This window comes from Camelina sativa, chromosome 9, assembly GCF_030686135.1.
Source record: "Camelina sativa cultivar CO46 ecotype springtype chromosome 9, ASM3068613v1".
In the NCBI taxonomy this organism is placed as follows: Eukaryota; Viridiplantae; Streptophyta; class Magnoliopsida; order Brassicales; family Brassicaceae; genus Camelina; species Camelina sativa.
Window position 1 is genome coordinate 43,581,072 of NC_141888.1, and position 17,805 is coordinate 43,598,876.

The window sequence follows — 17,805 nt, forward strand, 5'->3', positions numbered from 1 at the left end:
TTTCGTCTCTGAACATGTATTGTTTTTGTAAAACTTTTACAACTCCAAGACCTATTATTCATTAAAATTGATTAAAATTCTCCCCCCAATACACGGTTCACTACGGTTAACAATGATCAAACGACGTAGAATATATAAGAAAAAGGCTATATTAACTGTTGGGCTTATAATGGGCTGTACATATTTTTGGTCGTGCAAAGTTTCTTCGGGTTTTTTTCTTTCACTTTAACCCCCAAATTTACAGTTTCCTTCACCTCTCGCCTAAGTTTTTTAGCTTTCTGCAAGACAAGCCACTAACTCTCGAGTCTTGACCAATCAGAATGTCCCAGCCACGACGGAGTGATACTGATTTGATCCATAAATATGATTCTTTTTATGAACTACAACACTTCAATGTCATCAGAAGCTAACAAATAACATAAGTACTCAGAGACAACCTAGAAAGTTCATTGGTTATTTATGACTATCAAAGAACGACAACTTGGCATGATGTAGAGAGTCTTGGAATGGTAGGAGTTCTCTGAAGATGACAGATTCTTCTTTCTTTATGGAATCATCCAAGCATAGGGTCAGTTTCTTGAGGCCTGTTGAATTCTCAAGTATGTAACTCACTAGTTTCATCTCCATCGCCTCTCCTTTCAGTGGCCTTTCTATCTTGACATACTTGAGACGATGATGATAGGACACGCCGAGGTCCAGACAAGATATCAATTCCCTCCTTCTCCGGATAATTAGTAGATCCCTGCAAGTACCACCACTTAACCGAGTTCGATATATGATTGATTACCTTCACCATTTGCATCTTAAGATAGGAAGTTCATGGTTCAGCAGAGACAATCCTTCTACCATGACAAGAGATTGTAGATTTGGGCAGCTCTCAAGAAAGATTGGCAACATTTCCCACGTGTAACTGTAGAACTTAACACGCATGGAAGATAGGTTACGGAATAAGGGTAGTGGTTCACATCTTGAGTAATCATAAATGACCCTACGACAAGCAAACAAAAAAAAGGTGATATTAATAACTTTTATGATCGAAATTTAGCAATCACACAGGGAATTCAACAAATGTTAGTTACCATAAGAGTATTAGATGCAATGATCAAATCTTTGACATTAGAGATGGCAACAAGAAAATTCCGAAGCATAATTCTCTTTGGTAGATCATCTGGATCGAACTTCTTTCCAAAAGACAGGTTAAACTCAGTATTGATATCGGCCTTTACAAGGGAACTCGGATTTTTTAATATGAAACTTGCAACTCGACCATCACTGAGTTTCAGAAACTTAAGCCTAGGTGCATCAACTATAACTACTAAATCTTCATCCAAATCCTCGGAACCGTCTGCAATATGAGTGAAGCTCAACAGAGAGTGAGAACACACTCGTAAAACTTCAATATTATCATCAAAACTCCTCCCTATAGATAAGCTCTCAAGAACTGGGCAACGTGAGATGAGCGTTTCTAAAGCCAAAGCGTCGTCAGAGAACTTCATAACTACTAGACTGATAACTTTGAGAGAAGGTAAAGAAACATACTTGGGACTAGGCAAGGTTAGTGCACAGAGTGTCAAGCTTACTAAGCTCTCACAAGTGTAAATGGTTGGAAGCATCATGACATCCCAACTCCCGTTTGAATCATCCCAAACATGAAGATGTTTTACTTTTCGATCAACAACAGTGTTGACCCCACCGCTTGATAAGACCAATTTCAGGCTCAGGCTCATAATTCCCATCACAATCGTAGTTCAACTTAAAATTATGTAAGCAAGATTCCCAATTGAAGCCAAGAAAGGTATCTACAAAACTGACGAATGTGTTGTGGTCCGGGAAATCACGATTCTCCAAGTCCAATCCAGGTACGTGTTTCCAGAGATTACTCCATCTTCTAGATAAAACACTAGTCCTAACGACCTCCTTAGTGGTTAGGTTTCAAGAGTACCTGACATAGCAACGAATCTGGCAAATCGCTTATCAAATCACCCTCACTTGTTCTTCTACCTCTCGATCGTTTCGCAGTGGCTCGAACACGTTTCCTTCTAGCTCCATCCATGAAATCTTCCCTCTAACCTTTGAATTTGAAACAAAGGATTATAGAAAATCTAAGAAACCAACGATGCCGACAGAGTAGGTCAAAATGGAACGAAAATTCAAATTGAGGGCTTCCGAAGAATGTGCGATAGAGAGAGATTTGTACCTGTGTGTGTGAAACCCGGTTCGTGTTTTAACCGATTCGATTATCCGTCCTACGAAACCCGAATAGAAAACGCCACCATTTGGGTATGAATCGCAGTTGTTTTTCAGGTAGTTGGGCTTATAATGGGCTTCTATTTTTAAGAAATGATTTCTGTCTTGCAAATTTGGGGCTCATATTTGTTAAAGAAAAAGACACAGAAGGACCCAATTTATATAACCTTAAATTTGCAAGATAAAGAAGAAAGTCATATGTGTTTCTGTTCATGAACAGTAAGACAAAATATTCAAAACCATCACAGAAGAAGAAAGAAACATAGACTTCACATAAGTCCAAAGACTATGAGGATCAGCGAATGAAAACTTGGCAAGAGCTAGAGAGTCTTGGAATGGTAAGGAGTTTCCTGAGGAAAGCAGATTCTTCTTTTCCTCTGAAATTACCCAAGCCTAGTGTGAGTTTCTTGAGGATTGGTGAGAAACTCATTAGTTTCATTTCTGTTGCCTCCTCTGCCATTGGCTTTCCTATGTCAACAAACTCCAGAGATGGTAGGTTACAATGCGGTCCAGGCTAAATACTAACTGGCTTCCTCCCCTGGAGTTTTTCTAAATCCCTGCAAGTAGGTACGAAACAAGTCGAGTATGTGGGGTTTTGGTCGTACAAGTTCCTTCAACTCTTTTTTTTTTTCTTTTTTGCATTATGATCCCCAAATTTACCATTTTTTTTTGTGTCTCTGAATACTATTTTTTTTTTCATCTCCAAGTCTCTCTGTAGTGTACACTATGCTACTGTAATAAACGAAAAGAAGGCCACTAGACGAAAGAGTAAGAGAAGGGAAGCAATAACATTTATCCTTACAAGGTAAGATAATCATGAAAACAAGAAATAAAGAAGAATCATAGACAACGACAAGGATCAGAAAACCAAAACATGGCATGAGGTAGAGAGCCTTGGAATGGCAAGAAGTACAAAAAAAAGGGAGTGATGCTAATTTGACCCATACATATGCTTTTCTTACGAGGTTTCAACACATCAACATCCATCACAAACGAATAAAAACTTGAAATTTCATAGTTTAAATCTGATGACTACCAGATAATGTCTAAATTGCCCCAGATAAAATCAGAGAACGATCACTTGGCATGAGGAAGAGAGTCTTGGAATAGCGATGAGTTCCTTTAAGATGACAGATTCTTCCTTTCTGAATTTTCTCACGCTCAGAGTCAGTTTCTTGAGGATTGGTGAGTTCTCAAGAATGAAACTCACTAGTTTCATCTCCATCTCCTCCCCATGCAATGGACTTTCTAACTTAACATACTCGAGAGATGATAAGACACACCGAGGTCCAGGAATCATATTGATTCTCCCCTTGTCCAGATAATGTCTAAATTCCTGCAACAATAACACAACCAGAGTGTTCAATATATGATACTTTTAACCATTTGCATTTTCAACAAAGGAGGAGGTTAATGCTTCAATTAAAATAAATCCTAACCAGGACAAGAGATTTCAGATTTGGGCAACTCTCAAGAAAGTTTGGCAACATTTCCCAACTCTTGTGGGTGGAATCCACACGCAAGGAAGACAGGTTACAGAATAAGGGCAGTGGTTCACATCTAGAGTACTCATAGATGACCTGAAATAATAAGAAGAAGAAAAAAAGAAAAGGGATCAGGAAAAAATTGTAGGATAAAGTTAAGCCATTCAAATAGCAAATTCAACACAGCCAGGTTACCTCAAGAGTACTGGATGAGATGATCATATCTTTGACGAGATAGATGCTACCGAGAAAATTACGAATCATATTTTTCTTTGGTAGATCAAAATTGCTTCCATCAGACAAGCTAAACACAATATCGAGATCCACCTCAACAAGGCAACCGAAATTTTTTATTATGAAACTTGCAGTTCGATCATCCCGTAGCTTCAGAAACTTAAGCCTAGGAGCATCAATTACAATAGATGTATCTACCATAGAATCCTCGTCAATGGTCTTGTCCTGATTATGAGTGAAGCTCAACAGAGACTGAGAACAGACTCGTAAAACTGGTAGTTGATCATAGCCATCCCTATCAATATTTAAGGTTTCAAGAGTTGTGCAGCCTGAGATGAGCGTTTCCATAGTCAAATGGTCGGGGTATTCAACATAACTTAGATCGAGAACTCTGAGAGAAGGTAAAGAAACAAACTCGGGACTGGACGACATGGTTACGCGGGAGAGCCGTCAGGATACCAAATTCTGACAAGTGTAAATGGCTGGAGGTATCTGAGGCTCAGCACTCTCATATGCATCTTCGGTATAGTCGATATGTTTAGCTTTCAGGTCGAGGACAGTGCTCATCCACCGCCAGATAAGAGCATTATCAGGCTCACGATTCCCATCACCAAGGCAGCTAAACTTAAAACTTTCCAAGCACGACTCTCTGTGAAGACCCAGAAATCTATCGACAAAACTCACGCAATTGGCCATGCCGCTATCCGTATACCAGCGTCCTTCAAAGAAATCCTCACCATCCAAGTCCAATCGAGGTACGCATTTCCAGAGATCTCTCCATCTTCTAGATAAAATACTAGTCTTAACGACATCCTTAGTGGTAAGTTTCAAGAGTACCTGACATAGCAGTGAATCTGGCAAATCGCTTATCAAATCAACCTCACTTGCTCTTCTACCTCTCGATCGTTTCACAGTGGCTCCAACACGTTTCCTCCTAGCTCCATCCATGTGATGTGCGACGCAAAGCAAGAATACCCGAGTCGATTCAAATCTTCCCCTCTTAATTAACCTTTGAAATAAGGACTATAGAAAATCTAAGAATCCAACGATGACGACATTATCGCGAATTGGGAGCTAACACGACAGAGAGTAGGTCAAAATGGAACCAAATTTTCAAAATGAGGGCTTCCGAAGATTGGGGCGGCGATAGAGATAGATAGACGTTTTGTTGTCCGAATTGAAGACGCCACCGTTTTAATCATGAATCGCAATTGTATTCTTGCTGTACATATTTTTGGTCGTCCAAGTTTCTTCGGGTATTTTTATTTCATTTTAACCCCCAAATTTACAGTTTTCTTCACCTCTCGCCCGTTTTTTTTCTTCCCCTATTTTTTAGCTTTCGGCAAGACAAACCACTAATTTAGAATGTCCCAGCCACGACGGAGTGATACTGATTTGATCCATAAATACGATTATTTTTATGAACTACAACACTTCAATGTCATCAGAAGCTAAGAAATAACATTAAAAACAACCTAGAACGTTCATTGGTTATGTGTTATGACTATCAAAGAACTACAACTTGGCATGATGTAGAGAGTCTTGGAATGGTAATGAGTTCTCTGAAGATGACAGATTCTTCTTTCTTTATGGAATCATCCAAGCATAGGGTCAGTTTCTTGAGGCCTGTTGAATTCTCAAGTATGTAACTCACTAGTTTCATCTCCATTTCCTCTCCTTTCAGGGGCCTTTCTATCTTGACATACTTGAGAGACGATGATAGGACACGCCGAGGTTCAGACAAGATATTAATTCCATCCTTCTCCGGATAATTAGTAGATCCCTGCAAGTACCACCATTTAACCGAGTTCAATATATGATTGATTACCTTCACCATTTGCATCTTAAGATAGGAAGTTCATGGTTCATCTGACAATCCTTACCATGACAAGAGATTGTAGATTTGGGCAGCTCTCAAGAAAAACTGGCAACATTTCCCACCTGTAGCCGTCGAAGTCAACACGCAAGGAAGATAGGTTACGGAATAAGGGTAGTGGTTCACATCTTGAGTAATCATAAATGACCTACGACGAAAATAAAAGTGTTTCAGGATAAACTTATAACCGAATGTCTAAACATTCAAATAGCCAAACTCAACATATAGGTTACCTCAAGAGTAGGCGAAGCGATGGTCAAATTTTTTATGTTGGAGATCCCGACGAGAAAATTACGAATCATATTTCTTTTTTGCAGGTCATTTGGATCGAACATCTTGTTTAATTTCAAGTTAAACACAGTATCGATATCAGCATCAACAAGGGAAGCCAGGTCTTTAAGTATGAAGCTTGCAGTGCGTTGATCACGGAGATTCAGAAACTTAAGCCTAGGAGCATCAACTATAACTAGTAAATCTTCAACAAGTCCCTCCGAACCGTCTGCAATATGAGTGAAGCTCAACAGGGATTGAGAACACACTCGTAAAACTTCAATATCATCAATAAAACTCCTCTCTATAGATAAGCTTTCAAGAACTGGGCAATGTGAGATGAGCGTTTCTAAAGCCAAATCGTCTTCGTCGGCGAACTTAATAACTACTAGACTGATAACTTTGAGAGAAGGTAAAGACACAAACTTGGGACTAGGCAAGTTTAGTCCAGAGAGCGTCAAGCTTACTAAGCTCTCACAAGTGTAAATGGTTGGAGGCATCTGGACATCATAATAGGCGTCACAAGAATAGTCCGAAAGGTAGAGATACTTCACTTTCCGCCTAACAACACTGTTGATCCACCGCCTAGTAAGAGCATCTCCAGGCTCACCATAATCAGAAGAATCGTACTCTAGCCTAAAACTTTGTAAGCACGACTGAGTATTAAAACCCAGAAAGCGGTCGACAAAACTCAAGAATGCGATGTGGTCAATCGAGAATATGTTGCGGAAATCATAATACATCAAGTTCAATCCAGGTACATACTTCCATAATTTTTTCCATCTACTGGATAACAATCCTTGCAGTAGAGAATCGATTAAAGGTAACGCGATTGCGAGTTGCTAAAAATCGTGAAGTATATAATTCTCCGGCGGCCGTTTCGAAGTTTGGATCAATTAAGTTGAATCCGATTAGACACCTTCAAAAGAACATCGGGTTTTAGCAGCATAGAATGGATTGAAACGAGTAAGGTGATTGGGATTGGGCTAATGGGCTTTAGGTTGCAGCATAATGGGCCTATAGCTATAGAAGGACTCTCCCGCCGAGGGTCTTGCGATTGTCCCGCCACTCTCGTGCTAACACTTTTTTTGACGACTGAGAAAGCCGGATAACAATTTTTTCCGATAATCCCAATTATTTTGTTTTGTTGAGATCTTGCTGATTCTGGATTTCGTCTAGAAGAAGTCGAGAGTCGAGGACACTATGAGGGAAGAAGAAATTGAGAAGATCCGCGGCGTGGTTCGAGACTGCGTAAGTAAGCATTTGTACTCGTCGGCCATTTTCTTCGCCGACAAAGTAGCGGCACTCACCAATGACCCAGCTGACATTTATATGCAAGCTCAAGCTCTTTTTCTCGGTCGCCATTACCGACGCGCCTTTCACCTTCTCAACGCCTCTAAGATTGTCCTCCGAGATCTTCGATTCCGTTACCTCGCCGCCAAGTGCCTCGTAAGATTCCGATTTATCCCTTCTTCTATCTATCTAATTATCTATTTCTCTGTGGGATGGGATTTTGAATTTCAGATTGTTTCGCTTGATTAGAGGAGGGTTTTAGGGTTTATCCGGTAAATTCTGTGTGTGTGTCTTCAGGAGGAATTGAAGGAATGGGATCAGTGTCTCTTGATGCTTGGTGATGCTAAGGTTGATGAAGATGGAATTGTCTATGATGCCAAAGATGGTAACGTCATAGATTTTGATAAAGATGCAGAGGACCGAGAGATTAATGTAAGTTAAGATTTTTTTTTACTCATATTCAAATGTATATAATACTTCATTCTAGATGTACTGTAGGTAGTTTTATGTAATACGACTTAGAAGGTTTAGACAATTAAGTGGTCTGACTACTATATACTGTTTCTCCACTATACCATCTGAGGTTGAAGGTTTTGCAAGTACCTGCACTGATATATGGTGGTTGTCTTTTACAGATTTCATCGGCAATATGCTTTCTAAGAGGGAAAGCATATGGAGCTTTACAAAACCGTTCTCAGGCTCGACAATGGTCAGTGAGCCTTCTTTCACTTATCTTTCTTGTTCAGGGGATCATTTGCATTTTCATGATTTTGAGAGACTGATCTTATTGATTTAGTGGTGTAACATAATCTGAGCATGTATATAAGTTTCACTGAACTGCTAGTAGGAAATATTAGGATCTTTGTGTGTAATCTGGCTGATCCATCTATTTGATTGAGTGGTGTGTGGGAATCTTGAACTTCATATTCATTTAACTCATTAGTTTCGGTTGAGTTTGCAGGTACAAAGCTGCTATCAAGGCTGATCCTCTGTGCTATGAGGTACTACTAGCGTCCTAGTCAATTGCTGCATGTTATTTTTTTTTTCCATGGAAGTTGCAGAGCTAATGTGGGAAGATAAAATTCTCTTATCACTGTATAGTATTAAAAACCCTGATGTAGCTCTTGTAGATATCAGAAAACTTTACATGGACGTGATTTCTGTAATCTATCCTTTCAGGCTTTGGAATGCCTTATTGAAAGTCATATGCTTACATCTGAAGAAGGTGAGTTATAGTTTTTTCATTTTTCTTCATTTTATCGTCTTATTTGTTTCATGGTGCAGTCGTTTACATGACTGGAAGTTAACTGAGACTTTAATTACATAAAATTCAGAATCGAGTCTGCTTTCTTCACTGCAATTTAGTCCAGAAGACGGATGGCTCTCGTCTTTCTATTCATGCTTGATAAAGAAGGTAAACATCTCTAAGTTGTACAGTGTTGATCCGATATGTGTCAATAGTTATGTGGCACTTATATTTTGAATTTGCTTGCTGATTCTCTATTCTGCTAATTTCTTTTGGCAAGTATCTTTCCTTTTTCTTCTTGGTACTTACTAGTTCTTCATGTCCAGTATGACATACAGAGCACGATAGATGCTAAGTTCAAGAAGCTTGAGAACGAAAGTGGTAGTGTCTCTGGATCATCGATGATCACATTGGCTAATAACACTGATCTGTTGGCCTGTAAAGCTGAGTACTACCATCAATGCTGTGAATATCAGAAGTGTTTCGAACTAACCTCCTCGTAAGTTGTATATTACTGCTGATGCTAAATTTTGAGCTATATGAAACTTGAATGATTCTAGCAATGTGATTCTCTTTTGGTCTTATTTGACAGACTCCTTGAAAAAGATCCTTTTCATTTGAAGTGTACCTTGGTACATTTGGCCGCTGCCATGGAACTTGGTAATTCAAATGAGCTCTATCTAATGGCATGCAATTTGGTAAAAGACTACCCTTCAAAGTGAGTATGAAATTTATTTTCTCAAGCTATATGGCCAGTGGGTGAGCATGTCAATATAGTTCTTATGATTTTATCCCAATCCTAGCTAGGATAGTTAAACTGTTTATGGTTCAGCTTGTCAAGACCATGAAACAACTTCAAGAGCATGTTTTTTTGGTGGAATATGTTTTATGTACTTGGTCTCGTGGAACATGTGAAATTGATTTCACATTTTTGTGTATGAGTCAAAGTTTCATAATTCCTTTGCTTGATGCTCTGTGGTATAAATACTCATGCGTGGTTTTGTAGGGCGTTGTCATGGTTTGCGGTGGGTTGTTACTACTATTGTATCAAAAAGTATGCTGAAGCTCGGCGGTACTTTAGGTAATGCCATGATTCAGTCTTGATCAACTCTAGTGGTAGGTGCATGTGTCTGACCTGAACCCCATTTATTCTAATATGGTTTTGCAGTAAAGCTACGAGTATAGATGGCTCATTCTCACCAGCTTGGATAGGTTATGGTAATTCCTTTGCTTCCCAAGAGGAGGGTGACCAAGCCATGTCTGCCTATCGTACTGCCGCTAGGCTATTTCCAGGGTAATCAAGTTACTCTTGTTTTCTTTTAAACTAGTGACTGTAAATGTGCAACTTGTGTCTAAAATGAGTCATTCTTAGCCCTGAAGCAATGTAGAAGTGTTCTTATTACGTCACAAATTGTTTTTTACAGGTTGAATCTTGATATTATCTTGTTCCAGGTGTCATTTGCCAACTCTGTACATTGGAATGGAGTATATGCGAACTCACAGCTACAAGCTTGCGGACCAGGTAAAGTTAGAAAATGCTGTCTGACATCTTCAATTTATATGACTTATCTTTGTGCAAATATTGTATTTACTTTGATCCCTTGTCTTTGTCCAGTTTTTCATGCAAGCTAAGGCGATATGCCCTTCGGATCCACTTGTTTACAATGAACTCGGAGTTGTTGCGTATCATATGAAAGAGTGCGTTCCTCTTCTCTTTACAGTCTGCTTATCTCTGAATTTTCCAAATGCAATTAATGACAAAGCTACACGACAAAATGGGGAGAAGGTAACGGTCCAGTAAATTGAGTCAACAATATTAACTATATTTCAGGTATAGTGAAGCTGTGCGGTGGTTTAAGAAGACATTGTCCCATATACCATCTGCATTAACTGAAACATGGGAACCAACTGTGGTCAATCTCGCTCATGCATATAGAAAGCTAAGGTATATTTTGGTGCACACACAACTAGCATCTTCTGTTGTGAATGTAATGAAGTTATTGACTCTTGAATTCTTATAAACAGAAAATACCCTGAAGCTATCTCATATTATGAGAAAGCACTTACACTATCAACTAAAAGCTTAAGCACTTATTCTGGCTTGGCGTACACTTACCATTTGCAGGTATTTTAATGTACTTTTAAACACCAGTCATTTCTTTGAAACAATACTTACGTTGATTATCACGTTTTTTCCATTTCCATCTCATTCTTGTCTAGGGGAAATTTTCAGCTGCCATCTCATATTATCACAAGGTAAACACACTACTGAATACGAGAGAACTATACTTATTTCCATAATTTTCTTCTCTGACAGTCGGTGAGCTATACATTTTTCAACTATTTTGTCTATTTTCAGGCCTTGTGGTTGAAAGCTGATGATCAATTTTGTACCGAAATGTTGAACGTAGCTCTCATGGATGAATGTCAGACTGGGGTTGAATCGGTTGATGCAAAGGTTGAGCCCTGCTAGAAATTGGTCAGTTAAATTAACCGCCTTATTCTAGTTCTTGTTGTAATTTATCTGTACTATCATTGTGACGCCTAACACAACTTATAATTTATTCCATGCATCAATAACCAAGAGACTGTTACAATATATTCTTTAAAGGGTCAAATACACTTCTGCTTTTTAATTTCTTGGTATAAACCAACGTAATACGGACAATAGACATTCATAGATAAAGAAATTTTCTTAGTGTGTGAATGGGCAGCTTTGTTTGTCTGCAGTGTTGTCTCCAGTGTCTGTGGTTTTGGTCTCTGATATAGGAGGTCCCTTGAGTAGTCCCCCGAACAGTTCTCCTGGATCATAGTAAATCTCAGTCTCCTCTGCTCTAAGCGATTCATCAACCTGTAGAGAACCTCTAGAAGTAAGTGAATCCTGATGCTAGAGTTTTAACCATTTAAAGATTAGGAGGGACACAAATTCATGCTTCAGACATACCTTTAGAACTCCTAGACCCAGGAACTGAACCATTTCCCCAGTAGGAGCATGACCTTTGAAAGTTCCTTCAAAGTATCCCCAGTGTCTAAACTTGAAGGCGATAACAGGCGGTCCTGAGTACACAGAGAGTACTTCCCATGCAAAGCCGCGTGGTAAAGCAGATCTAAAGGCGTCATGTGATGACTCGAAGCTCTCTTCCTCTGGCTTGTAGTACTGAAACTCTTGAGGCAAAGAGTTCTTGAGCAAAGCATTGTAACTCCCAAGCCTAAGCGTCTCTTCAGCTGATAAACCTTCCCTCCCTAATAAGTAAAACCACGTTAATCCTTTTCTTTTTTGGTAACTATACAGTTTAAGATCATATCGGTTAGGTGGATGTGGTAATTACCATTGACAAAAAGCTTAAATTTCTCGGGATTTATGGTCTTGAAGTCCTGTAAACGGATCTTGTGTGAGAGCTCCATCTCCCATGACTTGATTGCGTTTTGCACAGTCTCTTCTAACGACCCTTCTGGCCACACCTGCGCTCACAATCAAACACGATCAACGAATCAGATTAACATATTTTAGCAAATATCATCATGGTCTTTGTCAATAAATCCCGAGGACCTTGGTCTGGCCTTCTTCAAAGAGCTGATTTACACTATTGAAGTCTGGAGGGCGACCGTACCTCCACTGAACCTTTCCTGCATCTTCAAGGACGGACACAGATCTATACTTATCTCTCTCTTTCCTAGTAGTCATATAAGGATGATGTACAGATACTAATGCTTGCTTGTCTCTTTTATAATCATCTCACAATATATGTTGATATTCAACACAAAGAGTTATGGATAAGTGATCAACCCCGTTTTTGTAACACCACGTAAAGTTGACATTTTGGAAGTTGTTAATTGTCTCAATCACAATTCTAAATTTCATTATCATGAATAAGTTGCAACCAATAACCCACAATTACTTCGTCCTGCCCCAATTGGCTTCTTTTGTATCCAATGACATAATGACATTTCCCAAGACCAGCAAATAAAAAAGCAAACCAATGAGCTTTACGAGAAACTCTTGTGTAACTTTTTTTAAGTTAAGTTTGGTGTATGTCACATCGGATATTATATGGTAATCAAAGCTTCTAGACTTTTTTAAAAATAGAAATTATTGCAGAAACTAGTAAAACCTTTGATTTTTAAAATTAGTTATACTGAATATAGTTAGGACATATAGTCCAACAGCGTGGTGATTTGTGTTAGTCACAAACTCACAATCTAAGCATATTGTTGATAAAGATAAATAAAAATAGGCAAGAGAAAAGAGTTTACATGGGTTCTTTCTTCTTCGAAAAGCTTGTTCACGGTGTCAAAAATCGGAGGACCACCATATCTCCACCGTATGTTTCCCGTTCTTTCATCGTTCAAGATCGATCGGTACTTGTCCGCCGCCAACTTCAGAGACGAACGACCACCCTCTAGAGCATCCGCAGACGAAGACATTTTCGTGAGTTTGCATAGAGTAGAGATTTTAAAGATAATATTAAGACTCTCTACTATTTTATATAGCACCTAGCAAAGTAACCTTTTTTGCATACGACGATGATGTTAGCATAAAAGACAGATGTCACGATTTAGACGGAAATTTCAGAGGAGTCATCATTGCTCGCGGTCGGTTTGGAGGAGTTTTTACTGGCAGGATCGACTTCATAACTCTAAACTCCGTTAAGAAAAAAGAAAAAAAAAAGAAAAAAGAATAAAAAACAAAAAAAGGAAAAATAGAATTTTAACAATCCTTTTTCTATTCTATCTGTTAAGTTAAAGATGGAAACCCTAATGTATATATAAATTATATAACTCTCCTTCTCCGTTTACACTTTGATTAATAACAGAAAACGATTACAGGGTTCTTCAATTCTCAAACCATGCCACCGTCTGCAAACAAGAACGAATCTCTCCGAATCGATGATAGTTTGTCATTCTATCGAGACGTCACGAGAGACTCGTATTCAACCAAACCCTTGGCATTCCCATGCATTGAACCAACCGGTGTTGTATGTTCCCTGTCAACCTAAATCTTTTTTTGTTTTTATCTTTTTTTTTTTATTTTCATCCAATATTTGATTATATCGATGTTTGAAACGTTCTTTAGGGAGCTGGGCTATATAATTCAGGCAACAGTTGTTTCATAGCTTCAGTGTTGCAGTGCTTAACTCACACCGTGCCTCTTCTTGAGAGCCTTCGCTCATACAAAAGTCAAAACCCTTGCAATTGTAAGACTCCAGAGTAAATTTTCAATATTCCTATTTTTTCTCTTCTCTGATTTTAGTCCTCTGTTTCTTCATGGTCTTAATCTTATGGCTCCTTTTTGGGTTTTCAGGTGGCAGCGAGACATTCTGTGTTATGCAGGCTCTGCAAGATCATATTAAGCTTTCTCTCAAGTCTTCAGGATCTTATATAACGACGAATCAGTTTCGTGATAATCTAAATCGTATGTTATCTTCTTCTTTATTTTTTCTCCCTCCTCATACTTTGTTTTTTGGTGAGATTTCTTCATATGGATGGTTTTAACCTTAAGCCACCACAGATTTTTCACCTGACTTTCAGATAAACAACCAAGAAGATGCCTATGAGTTTCTACAGTCGTTTTTGGATAAGTTAGAGAGATGTTTGATTCCGAGAAATAATAGCCCTTCAGGCTCTGTCTCTTCTCAAGATGTCAACATTGTTGATCACGTCTTCGGTGGCCGTCTCATGAGTAGGGTATGACAAGTTAATAATTTATTACCGTACGCTATATTAATCTTACTGTTGCAATTAATTTTCATATTGATTATGTTTCTATCTCTTCCTTTTCAGCTTCATTGCCGCAATTGCAATTCCTTTTCTGACACATTAGAAACCTCTCTTGGATGGAGTCTGGAAATTGAAGATGTTGATAACCTTTTGAACGCGCTAGAGTCTTTTACCCGTGTTGAACAACTCGAGGATCAGTTAACCTGTGATAACTGTAAGAAGAAAGTTTCAAAGGAGAAGCAATTTCAGCTCGATAAATTGCCACTGGTTGCAACATTCCACCTGAAGAGATTCAAGAATGATGGACTAATGATGAAGAAGATATCCAAACATGTCGAGTTCCCTTTGGAGTTGGACTTGCTTCCGTACATGAGCGGTAACCTAGATTCCCAAGTAAGTGAACTTTTGGTTCTATAAAATCAATCTTGAGATTTCCATGTCTTAAGTCTTAACATCCTAACAGGTTATACTTTTGTTTCTTTCAGGTTTCTACTAAATACCATCTCTACGCCATTGTGGAGCATCTTGGATATAGAGCATCTTTTGGTCATTACTCCTCTTATGTGAGATCAGCTCCCGAGACATGGCATAAGTTTGATGACGCCAAGGTAGTATGATATAACATTTTTTATTTGATTTGTGGTTTAGTTAGTTAGCTATATAAACAGACCTCTCTGAAGGGTGTTAAATAAATGCAAGTTTTTCTTGGCAGGTCACAAGAATCAGCGAAGATGATGTTCTATCAACAAATGCGTATATGTTATTTTTTGTAAGAGAAGGAACTCCTACGTTTTCTAGTGCTTTCGAAGTGTCGAAACCTTGGTATGAAGCTAGTCCTTTAAATTCTTCACCAAAGTCAGTGCTTGAGACTAGCTGGAGAGAAGAGTACGCATTTGATCACGATAATGAGAGTGGCGATAATTTCAAGTTGCCAACAAAGCCAGTGCTTGGGACTAGCTGCACAGAGAAGTATGCATTTGGTCACGATTATGAGAATAGCGATAATTTCACGTTTTCAACAAAGCCAGTGCTTGAGAGTAGCTGTAGAGACAAGTGTGTATCTGATCACAGTTATGAGAATGTCAGTACTTCCAACAAAGCATGTAACTACCCGGTGGGAGTATCGATCCTGGATGTAAATAATCTAGATTTACGTTGTTATGAGTCTCAGGAACAAGTGTTTCATCCAGCAGACAGTGATAGTAATTCTTACATGAGTGATAATTTCGAGTCACCTAAGGCTGATAAATCATTTGCTGAGATCTCGTCTGACCAGGATGAGCCTAATTTGTCTCCAGAACGCAAAGGTACTATCTCTTTACCATTGATAGCTTTAGTCTTAATTACCGTAAACCTATGGAGGATACTAAGAAAGATAATGTATCCTCAGTTAAGACTAGCTCTAATATAGTGCTTGCTGTTTCTGCAGATCCTAAGGCTAAAGAAATTGCTCTTTCATACCGTAAGAAGATTCCTACATCTCGCTCTTCCGCTTTAGGTCAACCTTATACGATCAAGAAAAGGAAAACATCTAACAGCAGAAGATCGACGAAGGGCAAGATTTCGTCTTACATTTCACAGTATTTTGGTGTGTTATGGGTGGTAGCATTGGAATCAGCTCTGAAGCGCATAGTGAATATATCCAGAATCAAGTCAAATGCATATGTCTCGTTCTTCATGGATCATGTAATACCACATTAGCCTAGCCTATAAACAAACTAGTAGTATGATCTTTAGAATAACTTGTGTGGAATAATCCCTGTTAATATCTTCACATATTTCTAACAAAGAACACATGACATGATCTAAGCGTTGTGTACTTTTAGACGAAGGAGCAAAAGAAACTAGACCTCACTTTCATTAGTTTATCAACATAAACAGAAGCAAAATAAAACGAAAAGATGCAGGGGACAAGCATGTGCTGTTTAGCAATCATACCTTTAAAAGTCCAAAAGAAGCTGGGGAAGAATCCTCTCTAAATGAGTAGCTTCAATCTTTTCCATTCCCTCAGCTTCAGCGATTATAGCAGCTCGCTGCACAGCCTCTGCCAATGCTCATTAGCTAAACCACATGAGTTAAAAGGAGAAAATTGACTAGTTTCTAAAAAAATGCAAACATGGATAGATACTTGACCTGAGACAAAACTCTTGAGAAGTTCACAGCTGAGCTTTAAAGCATTTGCGTTAGCTACATAAACCAATAACCATAAGTATTAAATATCATCCATGTCTCATTTCACAGTTTACATGAGAAAGTAAACAAGGGTACCAGAAGCAAGTCTGTTCTTCTTAGTTGTTCCCAGAGCAACCTGAAGTGAATGTAATTTAGCATCAACAAATGGTATCTTCATCACTTGATGAACGTATCAAAAGGTCATAGCTGTTACAGAATCTAGTGAAATTACGATAATAATTATAATCTTGTGACATGAAATAGAGAATACCTCAGCTTCAGTAGCATCAATGGCATCGCTCCTCTCCCTTTCTGTATAATCGAGCAGAGAAATCAAACAGAGAAGATCAACATAAGAGGAATTAAGCTAAGCTACTCTGAGAAAACATGGAGGTGTACCGCGAAACCTTCGGGCCCAAATGTGCTTGAAAATGGCGTGAATCAAATCCTAATTCAACGAAAACACACAAGGAGGTAAGGATGGAGACAATAATAGAAACGGCGGATGAGAAAGGGAAGACGCGAGCAAAGATTTACAGAATCGAAGGTACTGTTGGCGTCCATGACGCATGTATTAAAAAGGAAGCTTCCTCCCTGGGTTACAAACACCAAAACGTAGACCGCTATGAATAAACTAGAATCATGGAAAATTACTACCAATACATTAAAAATCATATAACAAATTCTACAATTGAAAAAGTTTACAAGCTATATATATATATATACACAGTATACACCTTGAGATGTTGATCCAAAGAAGGCAGCGATTTATTTACAGTGAGGAGGCGACGACGAGCTCCGATGGCGGAGGATTGGAGGAATTTGGAAGACGAAGAAGAAATTAAAGCTCGAGAAGGAAGGAAGAAGAAACTAAAAAATCGAACGGCAACGTTTTGGTGAGTCATGTTAGTAGTAGTAAGCCCAAACCGTTTTGGGCCAAATCGGGCACTGTAATAAGGAATAGGAAATAACAAAAGTAAATAGGAAAAAAGGAAAATTCGAAAATAGGAAATAGGAAAAAGGGAAAATAGAAAAAAAGAAATAGAAAGATCAAATCCTGAGCTGACCGTCATATACCTTTATCTATAAATATAACGATGAATAACGTTTTTGTTTTGGTCACTCTTCTATTAGCGGTCTCTAGAGATTTTAGTTGCACGGGATGGTTGAAGGTCCGTAGGTTGACTTCTCTGAATGTGATTACCATACCTAATTTTGACGATTGTGTTTTCTATACCTTTGTTGATGGAACCTTTTTGATGATT

At 38.6% G+C, this 17,805-nt stretch overlaps 7 protein-coding genes across 14 annotated transcripts; 2 read left to right on the forward strand and 5 right to left on the reverse strand.

The window, feature by feature from the left end:
* Positions 1–139: 139 nt before the first annotated feature.
* LOC147939471 (F-box/LRR-repeat protein 13-like) lies at positions 140–2,197 on the reverse strand. The gene is given in 7 exon segments (XM_087464393.1): positions 140–513; positions 516–669; positions 671–742; positions 847–991; positions 1,084–1,688; positions 1,690–1,932; positions 1,934–2,197. Coding segments are annotated over 7 exon segments (1,386 nt in total). The 5' UTR covers positions 2,054–2,197; the 3' UTR covers positions 140–466.
* Positions 2,198–3,016: 819 nt separating this feature from the next.
* LOC104714142 (F-box/LRR-repeat protein 13-like) lies at positions 3,017–5,172 on the reverse strand. The gene is made up of 3 exons (XM_087463797.1): positions 3,927–5,172; positions 3,687–3,827; positions 3,017–3,583 (listed from the first exon to the last, which is right to left on the reverse strand). The coding sequence occupies exons 1-3, from the start codon at positions 4,395–4,397 to the stop codon at positions 3,314–3,316; spliced, it is 882 nt and encodes a 293-aa protein (XP_087319923.1). The 5' UTR covers positions 4,398–5,172; the 3' UTR covers positions 3,017–3,313.
* A 181-nt stretch (positions 5,173–5,353) lies between these two features.
* On the reverse strand, positions 5,354–7,005 carry LOC104714144 (F-box/FBD/LRR-repeat protein At1g78750-like). Its single transcript, XM_010431403.3, has 3 exons — positions 6,075–7,005; positions 5,849–5,989; positions 5,354–5,748 (listed from the first exon to the last, which is right to left on the reverse strand). The coding sequence occupies exons 1-3, from the start codon at positions 6,852–6,854 to the stop codon at positions 5,473–5,475; spliced, it is 1,197 nt and encodes a 398-aa protein (XP_010429705.3). The 5' UTR covers positions 6,855–7,005; the 3' UTR covers positions 5,354–5,472.
* A 10-nt stretch (positions 7,006–7,015) lies between these two features.
* LOC104714157 (anaphase-promoting complex subunit 6) lies at positions 7,016–11,414 on the forward strand. Of its 3 annotated transcripts, XM_087465133.1 has the most exons (18): positions 7,167–7,560; positions 7,702–7,836; positions 8,040–8,113; positions 8,366–8,405; positions 8,584–8,629; positions 8,739–8,818; positions 8,977–9,149; positions 9,243–9,368; positions 9,657–9,731; positions 9,819–9,944; positions 10,103–10,172; positions 10,266–10,348; positions 10,482–10,595; positions 10,676–10,775; positions 10,871–10,906; positions 11,010–11,108; position 11,262; positions 11,365–11,414. In XM_087465133.1, exons 1-18 carry the CDS (start codon positions 7,315–7,317, stop codon positions 11,412–11,414), a joined length of 1,674 nt encoding a protein of 557 aa, XP_087321259.1. In that variant the 5' UTR covers positions 7,167–7,314. The 3 variants fall into 3 exon arrangements, 2 of the variants coding, with proteins under 2 accessions (XP_087321258.1, XP_087321259.1); XR_015566114.1 differs by lacking the exons at position 11,262; positions 11,365–11,414 and having other exon boundaries at positions 7,016–7,560; positions 10,075–10,172; positions 11,010–11,249; XM_087465132.1 differs by lacking the exons at position 11,262; positions 11,365–11,414 and having other exon boundaries at positions 7,016–7,560; positions 11,010–11,249.
* On the reverse strand, positions 11,186–13,100 carry LOC147939472 (pathogen-related protein-like). 3 transcript variants are annotated; one of them, XM_087465136.1, is made up of 4 exons: positions 12,905–13,100; positions 11,980–12,112; positions 11,595–11,893; positions 11,186–11,501 (listed from the first exon to the last, which is right to left on the reverse strand). In XM_087465136.1, exons 1-4 carry the CDS (start codon positions 13,073–13,075, stop codon positions 11,346–11,348), a joined length of 759 nt encoding a protein of 252 aa, XP_087321262.1. In that variant the 5' UTR covers positions 13,076–13,100; the 3' UTR covers positions 11,186–11,345. The 3 variants fall into 3 exon arrangements, with proteins under 3 accessions (XP_087321262.1, XP_087321261.1, XP_087321260.1); XM_087465135.1 differs by lacking the exon at positions 12,905–13,100 and adding an exon at positions 12,262–12,758; XM_087465134.1 differs by lacking the exon at positions 12,905–13,100 and adding an exon at positions 12,201–12,451.
* LOC104715971 (ubiquitin carboxyl-terminal hydrolase 21-like) lies at positions 12,784–16,177 on the forward strand. 2 transcript variants are annotated; one of them, XM_087465130.1, is made up of 9 exons: positions 12,784–13,079; positions 13,185–13,626; positions 13,725–13,845; positions 13,953–14,063; positions 14,160–14,335; positions 14,432–14,761; positions 14,854–14,976; positions 15,081–15,675; positions 15,798–16,177. In XM_087465130.1, exons 2-9 carry the CDS (start codon positions 13,498–13,500, stop codon positions 16,067–16,069), a joined length of 1,857 nt encoding a protein of 618 aa, XP_087321256.1. In that variant the 5' UTR covers positions 12,784–13,079; positions 13,185–13,497; the 3' UTR covers positions 16,070–16,177. The 2 variants fall into 2 exon arrangements, with proteins under 2 accessions (XP_087321256.1, XP_087321257.1); XM_087465131.1 differs by having other exon boundaries at positions 12,905–13,079; positions 13,478–13,626.
* Positions 15,040–17,481, reverse strand: LOC147939473 (protein MHF2 homolog). 3 transcript variants are annotated; one of them, XM_087465138.1, is made up of 8 exons: positions 17,278–17,481; positions 17,078–17,134; positions 16,940–16,988; positions 16,812–16,852; positions 16,637–16,676; positions 16,502–16,555; positions 16,307–16,412; positions 15,040–15,321 (listed from the first exon to the last, which is right to left on the reverse strand). In XM_087465138.1, exons 1-7 carry the CDS (start codon positions 17,443–17,445, stop codon positions 16,309–16,311), a joined length of 513 nt encoding a protein of 170 aa, XP_087321264.1. In that variant the 5' UTR covers positions 17,446–17,481; the 3' UTR covers positions 15,040–15,321; positions 16,307–16,308. The 3 variants fall into 3 exon arrangements, with proteins under 3 accessions (XP_087321264.1, XP_087321263.1, XP_087321265.1); XM_087465137.1 differs by having other exon boundaries at positions 15,040–15,325; XM_087465139.1 differs by having other exon boundaries at positions 15,040–16,075.
* Positions 17,482–17,805: the final 324 nt, after the last annotated feature.